Source organism: Leptodactylus fuscus, chromosome 2, assembly GCF_031893055.1.
Source record: "Leptodactylus fuscus isolate aLepFus1 chromosome 2, aLepFus1.hap2, whole genome shotgun sequence".
Lineage (NCBI taxonomy): Eukaryota > Metazoa > Chordata > Amphibia > Anura > Leptodactylidae > Leptodactylus > Leptodactylus fuscus.
Window position 1 is genome coordinate 104,263,429 of NC_134266.1, and position 16,622 is coordinate 104,280,050.

Below are 16,622 nucleotides of genomic sequence, written 5' to 3' on the forward strand. Positions count from 1 at the left end.
ATGTGAAACCGTGTGCAGATGCACATATCAAATCCTTCAGTGTGTGGAACTGTGTGCAGAAATGCGTATTTAATCCTCTGGTGTGTGGGACTGTGTGCAGACCCGTGTATTTAATCCTCTGGCGTGTGATACTGTGTGCTGATCTGTGTATCTAATCCTCTGATGCGTGTATCTCAGTTTGGATATCAGTGTTGTATTGTGCATGTGGAGTGACCGTGTGTATTGCAGTTGGAATATGAGTGAAAGACTTGCAGGTTTGTATTGGCTAAGGGGGGGGGCACTGTGTTTGGAATGCTGTATCTCAGCAATGGTACGTCCGAGCGAGTTGGAGTCTCGTCTTAAACCTTCCCGGATACCTGAAGTATCTCTGTACCAAATTTGGTGAAGATCGGTCCAGTCGTTTGGTTCGCATTAGAGAACAGACGGACAGACAGACAGACAAGAATTCATTTTTATAAGATAGGGAGATATATATTAAGCAAAAAAACAATTAAAAAAAAAAAACATGCCACCAAAAACAAAAAAAAAGTAAAAGGACCCAACAGTCGTGCTCTGGCCAGTGCTCAACCACCTGTCATGAAAGGGAAAAAACAGATGTCAGCATTGTGTGTGTGTGTGGCGAATCTGGTATTCTGAATGCTGATAAGCCAGTCCACAGACAACTAATTACTTCATATATGGAAGCATCTTCTTCTGGAAGGACTTCCTCCTCATGTTCCACTGAACGAAGCTTTGGGTCATCTGCTGTGCCAAATGTTCAATGGGGATCCAGTTAACCCCCTTCTAAATTAACCTGTCCAACAAATGTGGCAGAAGCTGAGGGATCTGCTGCATTATTTGATCATTCAATGTCCAAGTTCAGACATACTGCTATCATCTGACGATGATGAAACACAAATTCCAGATGCGGCTGCCTTCACCATCATCCAGGCCAGTCCATGTGTTAGTGTGGAAGATTGTTCAGAAGAGCCAGTGGATGATGACTATGTTGACAAAACTTGGTCTCCACGTGAAGAGGATCAGGGAATTAGTTATGATGATGAGGTTCAAGTTCGTTTGCCAGTGCCACCAAAACGTCCTCCAATTAATGCACAAATCCCAGTTATAACACGAACACCAGTAAACGCTACTCCTGCTGGCACTCTGCGACCCAAAGCGCCTAAACATGCTAACCTGAAAAAGGCTCCAAACAAACTGTGTGGTTATATTTCACCAAAGATGAAAATGACCCAACGAGGGTGATATGCAAGACTTGCAAGCAGTCACTTAGCAGAGGAAAGGACACTAGGCACCTCAATACAAATGCTATGACTAGGCATTTGAAATCTGTACACCCATCACTTTTTAAAATATTTAATCAACAAGAAAGTGAAGAGAGGGATGTGCCTGTGAACATTGGCCCACCACGAGCTTTGGCTAGTTCTTCAACCTACTTGTCCAATGCCACTGCCACGTACACACCAGCTTCATGTGCGCCAGGCAGCAGTGCTGGGCAACAGTCAAGCAATTTGTATAAAAGAATTACAGGAACCACTGGCCAAAGAGCCACATCTGAATTTCGCATGCCAATTTCTCCAACATGTTCCTCTCTTTCTGGCTCGAATATTCACCCCACCCTCCAACAAGTATTGGAAAGGAAAAAAAACCTATCCAGCCACACATGAGCGTGCTAAGCTGCTTACCTCCAGTATTTCAAAACTACTGTCCTTGGAAATGGTCCCTTTCCACTTTGTGGAATCAAAGGCTTTTCACTACCTGATGGCCCATGCTGTGCCCCAATATGTTGTACCCAGTCACCATTACTTTTCACGAAAGGCAGTCCGTGACTTGCAGGAACATGTCAAGCAACAGATAAAGCGTGCCCTAAAGCAATCTGTTAGTGCACGTGGACTAGCCAGCATGGACAGGGCCATTACCTATCTCTGACCGCACATTGGGTCAACATTTTTGATTCTTGTCAGAATATGGATGGCAGTTTGTCATCTGTTCTCCCAACCCGAAGGAGGGTCCTTTTGAATTCATTGGGGGTTCCAACTTCCCCTTCAACTCATTCGGAAACTTCATTTCCTGAGAGTTCCAGGGACGGAATGACTTCCACACCAGAACCTCCATCACATTATGGGTCTGGAAATGCACCTAATTTGTATCGGCGTGCTAGCGGGCGAAGGCAGCAAGCAGTACTGAGATTAATTAGTTTGGGGGAACTGAGTCACACTGCTGAAAACATCAAAGATGCAATAATTGCTGAAACAGAGTTATGGTTTGGTCTGCTAGACCTCAAAATAGGCAACGTGGTCTGCGACAATGGTAGAAATTTGGTGGCGGCCCTGAATTTGTTCCCATTGACACATATACCTTGCCTTGCGCATGTATTCAATTTGGTGGTGCAAACGTTCTTGAAACACTATCCCGATCTTGCACCCCTGATTGACGAAGTACGAACATTGTGTGCCCATATACGGCAGTCTAAGGTAGCTTTATCTCTCATGGCTCAGTTTCAGCGCAAACACCGCTTGCCCATTCACAGGCTCAAATGTGATGTCCCCACCAGGTGGAATTCGACATTGAATATGTTGCAGAGGTTTGTCGAACAGAAGCCAGCAGTAATAGATCTTTTGATGACGAGAGGAGCCCGACGTACAAATGTTGCCCCAGTAAACCTCCATCTTACGGCTGTGGAGTGGGCACAGCTCCATGACATCTGTTTGGTTCTTCAGTGTCTGGAATACTGCACAAAAGTGGTCAGCGCAAACAACACAAGCGTCAGCATGACTGTGCCTTTTTTGTGCACATTGATGGACGGTCTCATAACTTTGAGGGATCAGGTATGTCCAACAGAGGAGGAAGAGGAGATTTTATTGGAAGACAGCCAGGACTTGGAAGACCAACACGACCACCATGACTCCAGGGCTGAACAGATCAGGCAATGGTTGGAGACTGGGTCTCAGACTCGAATAGCCTCTGTGGGTGATGATGAGGACAATTTGGATCAGGAGATTGATGTCACTGTGGAGTAGTCATTCCAGCAGTCCCAGTCAATAGGCATTGTGCGTGGATGGGGGGGATGCAGAAGAGACTATAGTCAGCTTAGATGAGTTGGACAGTGATGATTCGCCACCAGGTACATTGGCACACATGTCATTTCATGCTTAATTGTCTTCTGGAAGATAAACGTGTAAAAAAACATCCTGGCAGATCCTGAATACTGGGTGGCAACCATACTTGATCCTCGCTTCAGGGATAATGTTCCGGGCTTCATTTCGATCACACCACAGGCTTATAGGGATATCGATATGTACCATCAAACAGTGTTGGACGACTTAATGGACACATTTCCTACAGATAGCAGTGAGTCAAGATCATCTCCAACTCCTGCAACTTTCACAATGCTGTGGTGGTCCCAGAGACAAAAGCACAGCCTGTTGCAAGGGAAGTGTGGGCATAATGGCTAGTGCTTGGCTGTCTTTGTTGAGGCCTACTACATCAACATTAAATGTAGAGGTATCAGACCGGAGACAGCATTGTGTTGCAGGTGCAAGACTATATGAAAACGCACATAGACATCTTACCACAAGAGTCTTTCCTGCTGGACTACTGGGTGTCAAAGATTACATTCCTGTCCAGCAGCTAGTGTCTTTTCTGAATGACTGTTTAGCATTGCAGGTGGTGTTGTGACAGAGCTTCGGACAAGAGTTTTATAAAGATGAACGAGGCCTGGATTGAGAAGGGCTATAACACACCATTGGCATTATAAAGAAATCAATGTTGTTAAAAAATGTATCATCGATTTTCTGTAGCTCCTCCTGCACATATTTTTTATTTTTTTTTAAAGTTACAATTTTTCAGAGGCTCATGTGCTTCAATTTTTAGATTAGAAAATATTGTTTTTATGGCCATTTAAGTGTTCTCTTGCGGTTTCTATGCATTCTAAGAACATGTGTGTGTTTTGGGGTACCTTTTTTTTGCTTTTAAAAAATGATCTTTAGAAAAAAAAAAAATCCCATAGACTTGCATTGGGATCGAGATCTGGTTCGAATGAAAAATGATCGGAAATCGGATTTCTAAATCGATCCTGAAAAGTCAAGATTGGCTCAACCCTAGTGTCCATACATCTAGAATGATACTGTATATTGTATAATAGCTAATACTAATCCATAAGAAAACAGATTAAATATATTAAACTAATTAAAACATATATAATAAGAAAGTTCATAAATGTATACACAGGTACACATTTTTTTATTTTTTTTTTTTCCTGCTCTGAGCCGTATGAGGTCTTAATTTTTCTTCATGATTCCACCATTAATTGTTCTGTTCAATGTACTGGGAAGCTGGAAAAAAAACTTCAGAATGGGTTGGATTTGAAGCGACCTTCTTATGGGCTTCGTTATAACGGTGTTTACTGTGCAGCCAAAATGACATGTCATATGTATTCTGTATTTCGTTACGATTCTGGGGATACCTAATTTATATGGTTTTATTTACATTTTAACCCCTTAAAAAAAATTTTAAAAAATCAAAAACTGTGCCAATTTTTTTTTTTCTAAAAGTCACCATAGTCTGACACCCGTAACTTTTTTTTTATACTTCCATGTATGATAATGCATATAGCATCTTTTTTGCAGGGCCAGGTGTACTTTTCAGTTATACCATTTTGGGGAATTGCTTTTGCTTTGATTACTTTTTATGATTTTTTTTTTTTTTTTTTTTTATGCATTTATTAGACCCTCTAGGGGTCTTGAACCCCAGAGGTTCTGATCACTAATGCAATTCATTACAATGCTAATGCATTGCAAAAACCAGGCTCTTCTATTACAGGCTACATAGAGTAGCCTGCAATAGAATCCATTGAATGTCAGGCCAGGGAGCTTTCACAAGGATCCCTGCTGTCATGACTATGACATGTCATGACAAAGTATAAAACTGTAGACAACTGGCTTCTATGGCGGCCACCATGCTTAAACACCCAGCATCCGCCATACTAGTATAGCGGATGTTGGGAAGGGGTTAATGCTCTTGATATTGCCTCTAAGGTATCTGATAAGAATCTAAAAGAGTAAAAAGGAAATATACAAGGTTAATATATAAAGTTTACATATAAAGATTAGAGTTATTGTGGCCGGAGATATTCATAAAAATGAAAATTACGAGATCTACTAATGTTCAGCAGCCCATTACATATCTGCAGTCTTGTTAAGACCCACCGGGGGTAGAGTTTATATATCCAAAACACTTTGCATCTTTTAAATACAATTAAAGGGGTTGGAGATTAAAGGGGTTGTCCCATCTCAAGGATCCTATCTATACTGCTAGCTTATGTGGATTTAAGACTTCTTATATACATTGCTTTATCAAAACTGCCTTATTTTGCCGCTATCTGAGATTATTCACTTCATTGTTTACACTGCGTATCCATAACCATGGACCTGGGGATGATCTTATTTCTCCGCCCAGGACAAGTGACTTAGTTCCCTGCTCTCAGGAGGGGAGGGGGAGCTGAGTGCTCAGAGCAGCTTGTATTTCTGAGCTTATCTCTTTGCCCAGGACAAGTGACGTAGCTCACTGCTCTCAGGAGGGGAGGGGGATCTGAGTGCTCGGAGTGAGCGGCTCTTTGTGAGCTGTTTAATCTCCCTCTTTCAGTTATCAGTCTGCTAATAGGAATTTTGCTGATAAGGGCTGGGACGGGGAGTCTGTTACCTCTGTATGTAAACACAGACCTAAAGCGGAGTTTTTTGCAAGCTGGCTCTTGGTCCTGTAGCATTTAAATTTGGGATTCTCATCACCTATCAAATCCAGCTGTGCTACATCAGCTTCATATTGTGCAACTTCCAGTGATACTGTGCTAATTTATTTACAACCATCTTTCATTTCTGACTGCAAACATGTATTGCTATGAAGAGAGCTAAGCAGAGGAAGTGAAACCCCGCCCACCAATTCACTGGAAAAAAAAAACAGGAAGTGAACAGAGCATACAGCCTGCCTGTTGAGAATACCCCTTTAATCTAGCGGGGTAAATGTAAATTGTCTGTCAAACACAGATGCATGTCTATAAACACTGTTCTTTAGACAACCATTAGTAATGTTTGAATGATGTTTGTTGGCACATTCACTTATACGCATAATAGTACGGCTAATGTATTGGAGTCCTCACGGGCATACAATGACATAATAACTGAGGAAGAGCAATCTAAATGAGAATTAAACCCCTCCGACATCCACTGTAATGTTACAGTATTTAAATATGGCAGACACTCAGGTCGCCATAGCCACCAGGCATGTGTTGTGTTATACATCAAAGACACGGTACTAATGCCCGCAATTAGTGCACCTTCTGAATGTGAGCTGTCAAAGCATGCATACCAATATTTTTGTGTCTATTGCCAGCATCCAGAATGAGATCTGGGACTGGCTATCTTTTGCTATGACAGTCGAGAGTCAGGAAGCATTGAAAATATACACTGTCTACCAATAAGTATTTGGACACCTGTGGTAGAGTAGAAAAACAATGTTTATTTATATGCAATAGTTGATAGAACCCAGAAGATGTGCTTCCTTATGGATGGTATCGATCGACACAATACTCCCGGATGCCTGTTGAAACTTCTGGTGTATGTGAGCCATCGGTTGGATGCAGTTCTTTCGAATTTTTCTGGCCAGTACCTGGTCTCTGGTATCTCCCAGTTTCGGGGGTCTGCCGACATTCTGCACATTCCGACAATCGCCCTCACCTTCCACTTCGTAATCACATAGGCCACTGTCGATATTGGGTAATTCAGTTCACTTGCTATGTCCCCTAAGGATCAGCCATTTCTGTAGTACCCCACAATTACCCCTTTCTTGAAATCGGACAACTCTGCACTTCGTGGCATCTTGCACGCGACTAATGCCAATGCTGTTTTCTACACGATATTTAATGGCGGAAGGCGTGACACCGCAGATATCTTCATTTGCATGGGTGTCCAAATACTTAGTGTTGGCCAAAAGTATTGGCACCCCTGCAATTCTGTCAGATAATACTAATTTTCTTCCAGAAAATGATTGCAATCACAAATTCTTTGGTATTATTATCTTCATTTAATTTGTCTTCAATGGAAAACGACAAAAAAAATTGTCAAAAAGCCAAATTGGATATAATTCCACAGCAAACATAAAAAGGGGGTGGACAAAAGTATTGGCACTGTTTAAAAAATCATGTGATGCTTCTCTAATTTGTGTAATTAACAGCACCTGTTACTTACCCGAGGCACCCAACAGGTGGTGGCAATAACTAAATCACACTTGCAGCCAGTTGAAATGGATTAAAGTTGACTCAACCTCTGTCCTGTGTCCTTGTGTGTACCACATTGAGCATGGAGAAAAGAAATAAGACCAAAGAATTGTCTGAGGACCTGAGAAGCAAAATTGTGAGGAAGCATGAGCAATCTCAAGGCTAGAAGTCCATCTCCAAAGACCTGAATGTTCCTGTGTCTACCATGCGCAGTGTCATCAAGAAGTTTAAAGCCCATGGCACTGTGGCTAACCTCCCGAGATGTGGACGGAAAAGAAAAATTGACGAGAGATTTCAACGCAAGATTGTGCGGATGGTGGATAAAGAACCTCGACTAACATCCAAACAAGTTCAAGCTGCCCTGCAGTCCAAGGGTACAACAGTGTCAACCTGTACTATCCGAATGAAAAGGGACTGTATGGTAGGGTACCCAGGAAGACCCCAGTTCTTACCCAGAGACATAAAAATGCCAGGCTGGAGTTTTCCAAAACCTACCTAAGAAAGCCAAAAACATTTTGGAAGAATGTCCTCTGGTCCAATGAGACAAAAGTAGAGCTTTTTGGGGAAAAGGCATCAACATAGAGTTTACAGGAAAAAAAAAAGGAGGCCTTCAAAGAAAAGAACACTGTCCCTACAGTCAAACATGGCGGAGGTTCCCTGATGTTTTTGAGTTGCTTTGCTGACTCTGGCACTGGACTGCTTGACCGTGTGCATGGCATTATGAAGTTTGAAGACTACCAACAAATTTTGCAGCATAATGTAGGGCCCAGTGTGAGAAAGCTGGGTCTCCCTCAGAGGTCATGCGTCTTCCAGCAGGACAATGACCCAAAACACACTTCAAAAAGCACTAGAAAATGGTTTGAGAGAAAGCACTGGAGACTTCTAAAGTGGCCAGCAATGAGTCCAGACCTGAAACCCATAGCACACATGTGGAGAGATCTCAAAATGGTAGTTTGGAGAAGGCACCCTTCAAATCTCAGGGACCTGGAGCAAACTGAAGAATGGTCTAAAATTCCAGCAGAGCATTGTAAGAAACTCATTGATGGTTACCGGAAGCGGTTGTTTGCAGTTATTTTGTCTAAAGATTGTGCTACCAAGTATTAAGCTGAGGGTGTCAATACTTTTGCCCATTTTTGGAGTTTTGTGTAAAACGATCAATGATTTGACTTTTTTTTTTTATTTTTTTTTTATTTTCATTCTCTTTTGTGTTTTTTCATTGCAAGCAAAATAAATGAAGATATTAATATCAATTAATACTGCTTGCAATCATTTTCTGGAAGAAAATGAGTATTATCTGACAGAATTGCAGGGGTGCCAATACTTTTGGCCAACGCTGTATTAGTAGACAGCGTATTTGTATACTTTTCAATTTTCATTTTGCACTTTTTTGAAAGCATCTCTGGAGTGAAAAAGATCAATATACACTTTGTGGGGTTGCAGTTTCCAAAATAGTTACTTTATGGTACTCTCCACTGCACTGGCACCTTGGAAGGAAATTTGTCATGACACTTCCCACCTTCTGTGCCCTGCCATGTGCCAAACTGTTTCATTCACATCAGGGGATTTCTGTACTCATAAAAAATTGAATAACGCATTATAAGGTGCATTTTTTTTTCCTTTTTAAACCCTTTTATCCACAAATTTTAAAGCGGCATGTTATTTCCAAAAATTTTATTTTTTTTTTATTGCCCAACGTTAATAAAATCTTTGAAAACGTGGAAAAAATGCTCACTACTGAATGAAGGGAAAAAAAAAACTTTTAGTATGCACAAAAAGGATTAGCCCTCATTTTATTTTTTATTTTATTTAGCTTATAATTAAATCCATATAAGTCAAATTTACTTTAAATGAAAGTGCTGTCTAGTTTTTGCTTTATAACATAAGAGTTTTATTGACTGGAATGTGTTTGTTTTACACAGGATCATTGCACTTGCAAGGGGATGCTGGTAACTCTCAGCCTCAGGTAGGATTATTTACACCAGTCTTAAGCTTGAAAGACTTCATTATGGCTTATCTTTTTTAAAAAATAGCTAATATTTACTGAAGGTTCGAGCACGACTGTCAACACTGCCACAGGATCCATGCCGCCCTGCAAACCGCCGTGGTTCTTCTGATTTGTCCAGTGGCCATTCTGAAGGAGAGTCGCATGGCTCTGAAAGGCTAAACAGTAAGAACTTCTCAAAACTCATTACTAATACTACATAGCCTCAGAACACACTTTAGTTTAGATTTTCTTCATATTTTCTAAATGTCACAGATCAGGGTTGAACAATACTAGTCACTGTTAAGCAGTTGACACTAATTCTGCTTCTGACTGTTTCTTAGGAGGGTTGGAATTCAAGTTTTAGACAAGTTTTAATCTTTCCATCAGCTCAACTCCATTCCTGTTGTATGGTTATCTCTCCCTGGTTTGTATTTTTCCTGTTATGTGCCAGGCTCTGTTTCCATCTTTGTTTTGTATTTATTCTGCCTCATAGAATTGTCTTATTTTGATCTCTCTTAGGTGGGCAACGGAGGAACAGTTCAGGGGGTTGGAGTTTAGCCTCAGGTGACAGTTCGGATTCTCACATGCTTCAGCACTTCTCTGGACTTCTGCATGGTTCTTCTCCAGTTTGTGAAGTTCGAGATCCACCTGTTCCCTGTGAAGTAACCTGTGCAGACAGTGGAAGAAACGGTGCTGCCTCACATATGGAGTTGCCTCTTCGCCGTAGTTTGTCCAAATCTGACTCAGACCTGTTAACGTGTTCCCCCCCAGCTGCTAGTGATGGAGAAGACTGGAACCGCAGTGAGTCTTTCAGCAATTGCGCCACTGAGGGCAACAAGAAAAGACTAGAGAAGTCTCCTTCCTTCACGTCTGAGTGGGATGAGGTCAGTTACAGCTATAGGTAGTCGCCTAAAGTGAGTCTGTCACCAGAACCTAGAATATCAACTAAGGATAGGCAATTCATCGCACAATAACTGAAACCGAAAGTCAGTTTAATCAATCAATATGGACTTCCTCACGTTAACAATATCAATTATTTTGTATCCAAGCCATCCTTTCTCACACTGCCATTGGCTACAGGGCATGTGACTTAAATCTACACTATCTAGAAAAGATTTTTGATATGTGAATAATCAAAATTCAGTGGCATGACATGGCATATAAATAGGAGATGTACACTAAAATAACCGTTCATTCATCGTAATTAAGGTACAATGTTCAGTTTATTGTGATATTTGATTTAGGTTATAATCTTAGTCATTATAGCCATATACCTCACAGGTAGTGTTCCCCCCTGTGAACCAGTACCTCTATTGCCAAGATATCACTGTATATTTTGTCAGTAGGCACGTAAGTTCTTTGGAGTAGTCAGATTGTTGCTCCAAAGAGCTCATTTGTATGTTGACAAAAATTGAAATATCTAAGCAACGGTGACACCAAATAAGAAAGTGAAGATGCCTTTTGATTCAGGTGGCTGTTTACGAGGCAAAGTTTGAGTGACAAATTTCCTTTAAATGAAATGCAAGATAAGTGGAGAGTAGTTTATTAAAGAGGACCTTTCACCATATCTGGGCACAGGCAGTGTTATATACTGCCGGAAAGCTGACAGTGTGCTGAATTCAGTGCACTGTCGGCTTTCCCGATCTGTGCCTGGTGTGAAGAGCTTACGGTCCGGTACCGTAGCTCTTCTATGGTCAGAAGGGCGTTTCTGACCATTAGCCAGAGACGTCCTTCTGCCTCGCGGCGCCTATCACGCTGTGCTGTGGAGCGGGGAGGAACGCCCCCTCCCTCTCCTGATAATACTCGTCTATGGACGAGCGCTGTGAGCAGAGGGAGGGGGTGTTCCTCCCCGCTCCACAGCACAGCGTGATAGGCGCCGCGAGGCAGAAGGACGTCTCTGGCTAATGGTCAGAAACGCCCTTCTGACCATAGAAGAGCTACGGTACCGGACCGTAAGCTCTTCACACTGGGCACAGATCGGGAAAGCCGACAGTGCACTGAATTCAGCGCACTGTCAGCTTTCCGGCAGTATATAACACTGCCTGTGCCCGGATATGGTGAAAGGTCCTCTTTAAGTACAGCAAAAACAAATATATTATTTCTTCTCTATTTCACATTGTGTTTTGGAAAGAAAATGTAAAGATTGTTAAAATTTAAAACCACTTTTTAATTAACAGTGTATAATTTGGTCCATAATGTACTATGTAATGTATTAAATGTATATTGATGTGGATTTTACATGTATATCATGTTTTAACAATTCTGCTCTTCCAGCAGAACCAGCAGTTGGTCACAGAATCTCTACCCAAAAATTACGTAAGGACAGATGGCTGTGGTTTGCTGGTACTTAGGGACATCTGCTTGGTTCTGGATTTTTCCTATAGCTTTTGTTGTTTAGTAGTGTTGTTAAGTTTCTTGGTTTGGTGGTGGAGACAGCAACTGTATGTGAGAATGCTAGGACGTTTATTTCTGGGAGGCGACCTTATCTGTTGTGCTATCTTGGAACTATCTGCTGATGCTTGGGCATGTGGGTATAAGCATTTACATATTGATGCTGCTTGCTTTAAATTTTCTGAGGAATTATCTTATAAATAGCGCAATATTTACAATAGTTTTACTGTTGCATTTCATCCAATACTCTTAAAAACTGCATCTTTCTGTCTGTGGCTGTGTTTACATGGTGCTTTTTTTTTTTTTTTTTTTTCTTCCCTTAAAGGGTATGTGAATTTTCTGCAAATGTTGTAATACCTGCAGAGTCTTGCTGAGTAATCTGTTCTCTCACTGTATAAGCCTTCTGGCGTGGTTTCCTATCAATTTTTCTGCTGGTAATATCCTCTTTCTGGCTGCAGCACATTTGGCATTTGTCTCTGAGGTGAAGGGCTTGTACAATACAGAACAGCCTGTCTCTCCCGTCCATTGTTACTACTTCTGGTTTCTTTACATACAATTCTGCTAGGAGTAATAGTAAAATAGCTAAAAATAGCTGAGAAGGGCCCAAATAAACATACTGTAGGAGGTACAGAGACAATGAACTCTATGGACTCTAAATCCATCTTATGAAGCAGATTGAAAGATCCCTGATCCAGAGAGAGATATATGAACTCCATCAGTAAGGTTGCATTCTGTCTAAGACTAACATCTAGCAATAGCACATGCAGTTAGTCAGTAGTACATAGACTCTCCTTACACTAATTGTAAGTTTTGAGAAGCTGCAGACTTATGTACAATGTACAGCAGTGGTTCTCAACCTTTCTGATGCCGTGACCCCGCAATACAGTTCCTCATGTTGCGGTGACCCAATTCAATTATGAATATGCGTCCATAACGGCATGCATTCCAGCTGAATAGCGCTGCTGCAGACAGTAGTGTGGCTTCTCAGTGGCTAAAGCCATTGGAAATATGTATTTTCTGATGGCTTTAGGCATACCTCCAAACTTTTGAAGTTTAGAAAGAGGGACAAAATATGCAGTGCGCCGCAGCGAATTTAGCTCTACCCACTTTTATGTTGACTCCGCCCATTCTCATTCATTTTTCATGTGCTCCCACACAGTATAATCCTCCTACAGTCACCCGTACATTATATTTCCCCTCGCCATCTCTCCCCCAGTTTCATATAACCCCTTCATCTGCCTCCAGTTTCATGTCCCCCCTCCATCTCTGCCCTCAGTTTCATGTCCCCCATCTCTTCCCCAGTTTCATGTCCACCCATCTCTGCCCCCAGTGTCATGCTGTACCCCCCCCTTCATCTGCCCCCAGTTTCATGTCCCCATCTGTTCCCCAGTTTCATGTTCCCCCATCTCTGCCCACAGTTTCATGTCCCTCCATCTCTGTCCCCAGTGTCATGCCGTTCTCCCCCTTCATCTGCCCCAGTGTCATGCCGTCCCCCCCTTCATCTGCCCCAGTGTCATGCCGTCCCCCCCTTCATCTGCCCCTTCATTATGTTCCACCTTAATGTTTAAAAAAAAAAAAAAACTCTTGTACTCACCTTCCAACGCTCCCCCGCCACTCTCTCCGCAGTCTCGCTCACTCATATAGTTGTAGGCGCGATGTGACGTCATCACATCGCGGCTACACATGCAGAAGCCGCAGCGCAGCGTTAAAGCAGGAGCTGGCTGTGACAGCTCCTGCTTTAATCGCCTGTGTGTTCAACTCATCGGTGTCCTCCATGCGCCGCTAAGTTGAAACCGGGATATACCTCCCACCGACCGGGACGGTGTGCTTTGGTCGTTCGACCCCCGCCAGGGTCGCGACCCACAGGTTGAGAACCGCTGATGTACAGACAGAAAAGCTGTGAGAAACCTTTCCCTCCACGCATTGTGTTCCCATTTTGAACCTACAGGTTTTTAAAGACTGAACGTCTCTAGTAACAGGGAGCTAGAACGGAGACACCTAGTGGCAGGAACTCTGGAGCGTTTTGTTCAGGCAGAAAACTGTAGCATTTTAACCCTTTCCAGCACCATGTTGTAATAGTGCATCATGGTGTAGGGCAACTTACCTCACCATGACGTACTATTACCTCATGAAAAACAGAAATAGACCATAACACATAAAAGAGGCAAAAATGTAAACTTATGTGTGGGTATACAATCATGTCCAACAGTACAAAACTACCACACAATTGATTAATAAAACATAATAAATTTTATTAATACCTACTAAAACAGTAGAATCACATGACATATATGAGAGACAATTCCATAATACAATTCTGTTGCTATAAGCAAGTGGGGGTAGACAAAAACTACATAGTACCAACTAGCCAGTAATAGGTAGAAAACAGATGGCCAATAACAGTTACATGAAGTAGGAATGGTCCTGGATAAGAACAACAATATAGGCAGGGGACGAAGCCTGCCTGTGTGCAGGTGAAATGCGCGTCGGGCGTTTCCTTTCTTGTTGGTAGGTAAGATGGCAACACTGTATTGTTATACCACCTAGGAGAGATACTGGGTTCCTGGCTTTGTCACACTGCTGTTAATGGTTAGGTGCATCTTGCACCATACATTATTATATATTGTTGTCTCTCATATATGTCATGTGATTCTACTGTTTTAGTAGGTATTAATAAAATTTATTATGTTTTATTAATCAACTAGCTGGTACCCGCGACTTCGTCTGCGGTGATTGTAGAAGTGGGTATATACAGGCGCGGGTAAGGTTTTCGTACTGTGTATAAGGTATGGGATATAAAATGTAACTGTGTATCTTGTTGTTGCTGTAATTCTGAGAGCACATGAGACTTTTGTGTTGAATGTAATTTGTATTTCAGCCGCTATACGGTGTTGGTATAAACTGTACATAGTGAGTTTGGGACAGAGGTATTTCAGGTTAATATACTTCGATATACGACATTGTATGATTTGTTATTTTCCGCCAGTACATGTAAGTTTTGGGCACAGGATACTCTTGAGTAAGCAACATAAAGTCTGGCCCTGTGCATGACAGTTTAGTAACTCCATGTGCCTCTTATTAATAGCAATTAACCCCATCATGTCCCTCACATTAACCCCAGTGTAAGAGTTACTGATAGAGATGAGCGAGTACTGTTGGGATCAGCCGATCCGAACAGCACGCTCGCATAGAAATGAATGGACGTAGCCGGCACGCGGGGGGTTAAGCGCGCTGGCTACGTCCAAGCGGAAGTACCAGGTGCATCCATTCATTTCTATGGAGCGTGCTGTTCGGATCGGCTGATCCGAACAGTACTCGCTCATCTCTAGTTACTGATATGTGAGAGACTTGGAGGTAATAATTAAGTATCTTCATTACTGAGGTCTTTTATTAGTACCTCCATATGTCTCACATATTAGTAACCTTTATATGGGGCACACAGGGGTTAATATGAGGGACATGATGGGGTTTATTCCTATTAATGTGAGGTACATGGAGTTACTAACACTAAACTAATAACCCCATGCCTGACATTAATGAGAATAGGAAGTAAAGGAAGGGAGCTGTGTGTTTCTTACTTTCAGTTTGCTAGCAGCTTCAGCAGGAGCTATCACTATAGCAGGCAGGCAGAGACTTGAGCGACTAAGCTCCACCCCCTGGGTTTCCTGCACCCCTCTCAAAGGGGAGTGTCCTTATGCCTCAGCTGTAGCAGAGACTTTATTTAACTCTTGCAGGTCCTGTGCTGCTGGCATGCCAGTGAAATATGGCAGGAGTGCCACTCTTGGCATGTGTGCCAGGGGTTGCTGACCTCTGCTGTAGGGGGTAATATGAATTTTGTGGCTTGCTATGGTCCAAAGTGTGTGAGATTGCAGAGATAGTGATGTGAGTTTGGGTTTTGTGGGGGTCCTGGGAAAAACGTATGTGCGCTATTGTGACAAAAAGTAGCCTATTGCGCAATCGAGTGTAGGGACTATGTTTGTGGAAAATTTCAGCCAAATCGGTGGAGCGTTTTTTGCGTGATTGACCGCCAAAGATCCGAACATCCAAAGGGTCCTGGGAAAAACGTATGTGTGCTATTGTGACGAAAAGTAGCCTATTGCGCAATCGAGTGTAGGTACTATGTTTGTGGAAAATTTCAGCCAAATCGGGGTCCAAAGTGTGTGAGATTGCAGAGATAGTGATGTGAGTTTGGGGTTTGTGGGGGTCCTGGGAAAAACGTATGTGCGCTATTGTGACGAAAAGTAGCCTATTGCGCAATGGGGTGTATTAACTATGTTTGTGGAAAATTTCAGCCAAATCGGTCAAGCGGGTTTTGCGTGATTGACTAACAAACATCCGAACACACAAACCCACAAACATCCAAACTCACAAACTTTCACATTTATAATATTAATAGGATTGTGTGGTAGTTTTGTACTGTTGGACACTATTACCTCATGGAAATAGAAACCAGGAAGTGAGTAGATGCCATTGGAAGCAGGTGTAAAAATCTACCTGGTATACCCATGGTCAGAGCTGTGCTTCCTTTGAGGGTGTTAACCCCTTAGTTTCTGTGGTCAATCATAACAGCAGCATCTAAGGGGTTCTATCAACTTTCAGTAACCTTACCTCCGCTCTCCTCCCTGGAGGATCATTTGGTTATGAATACTAATGCAAAAACAGTTTATTTTATTTTTTTTGCCAAAATAGTTTTTTGTTTTACTAAATTAATAAAATCTAAAACAGTCACCATGCAATAGGTATCGTTACAGTCCTACTGACCCATAGAATTAAAAGAACACTTACTTATGCTGTACAATAAACTGTACAGCTTACATATTCTCTTTCACCATTAACTGCACTACACCCCTTGATAAATTCTTTCAGAATTTTCTTCAAAATGGGGTCACTTCCTATGGGATTCCACTTTCCTGACAGCTAAGTGGCTTTGAAAATGTAGCATGATGTCCAAAATCCAAACTATTTAAGGCCTGGTTCACA

General features: G+C 42.1%; 1 protein-coding gene across 4 annotated transcripts in view; it reads left to right on the forward strand.

Annotated features, from left to right (window-relative positions):
• Positions 1-16,622, forward strand: part of ANKS1A (ankyrin repeat and sterile alpha motif domain containing 1A) — a 232,048-nt gene that overhangs the window by 140,444 nt on the left and 74,982 nt on the right. For all 4 annotated transcript variants that reach the window (XM_075264255.1, XM_075264256.1, XM_075264258.1 and 1 more), the window contains 3 exons: positions 9,187-9,230; positions 9,314-9,434; positions 9,771-10,135. In XM_075264255.1, coding sequence (XP_075120356.1) covers positions 9,187-9,230; positions 9,314-9,434; positions 9,771-10,135 — 530 coding nt within the window. The remainder of the gene's footprint in view (positions 1-9,186; positions 9,231-9,313; positions 9,435-9,770; positions 10,136-16,622) is intronic.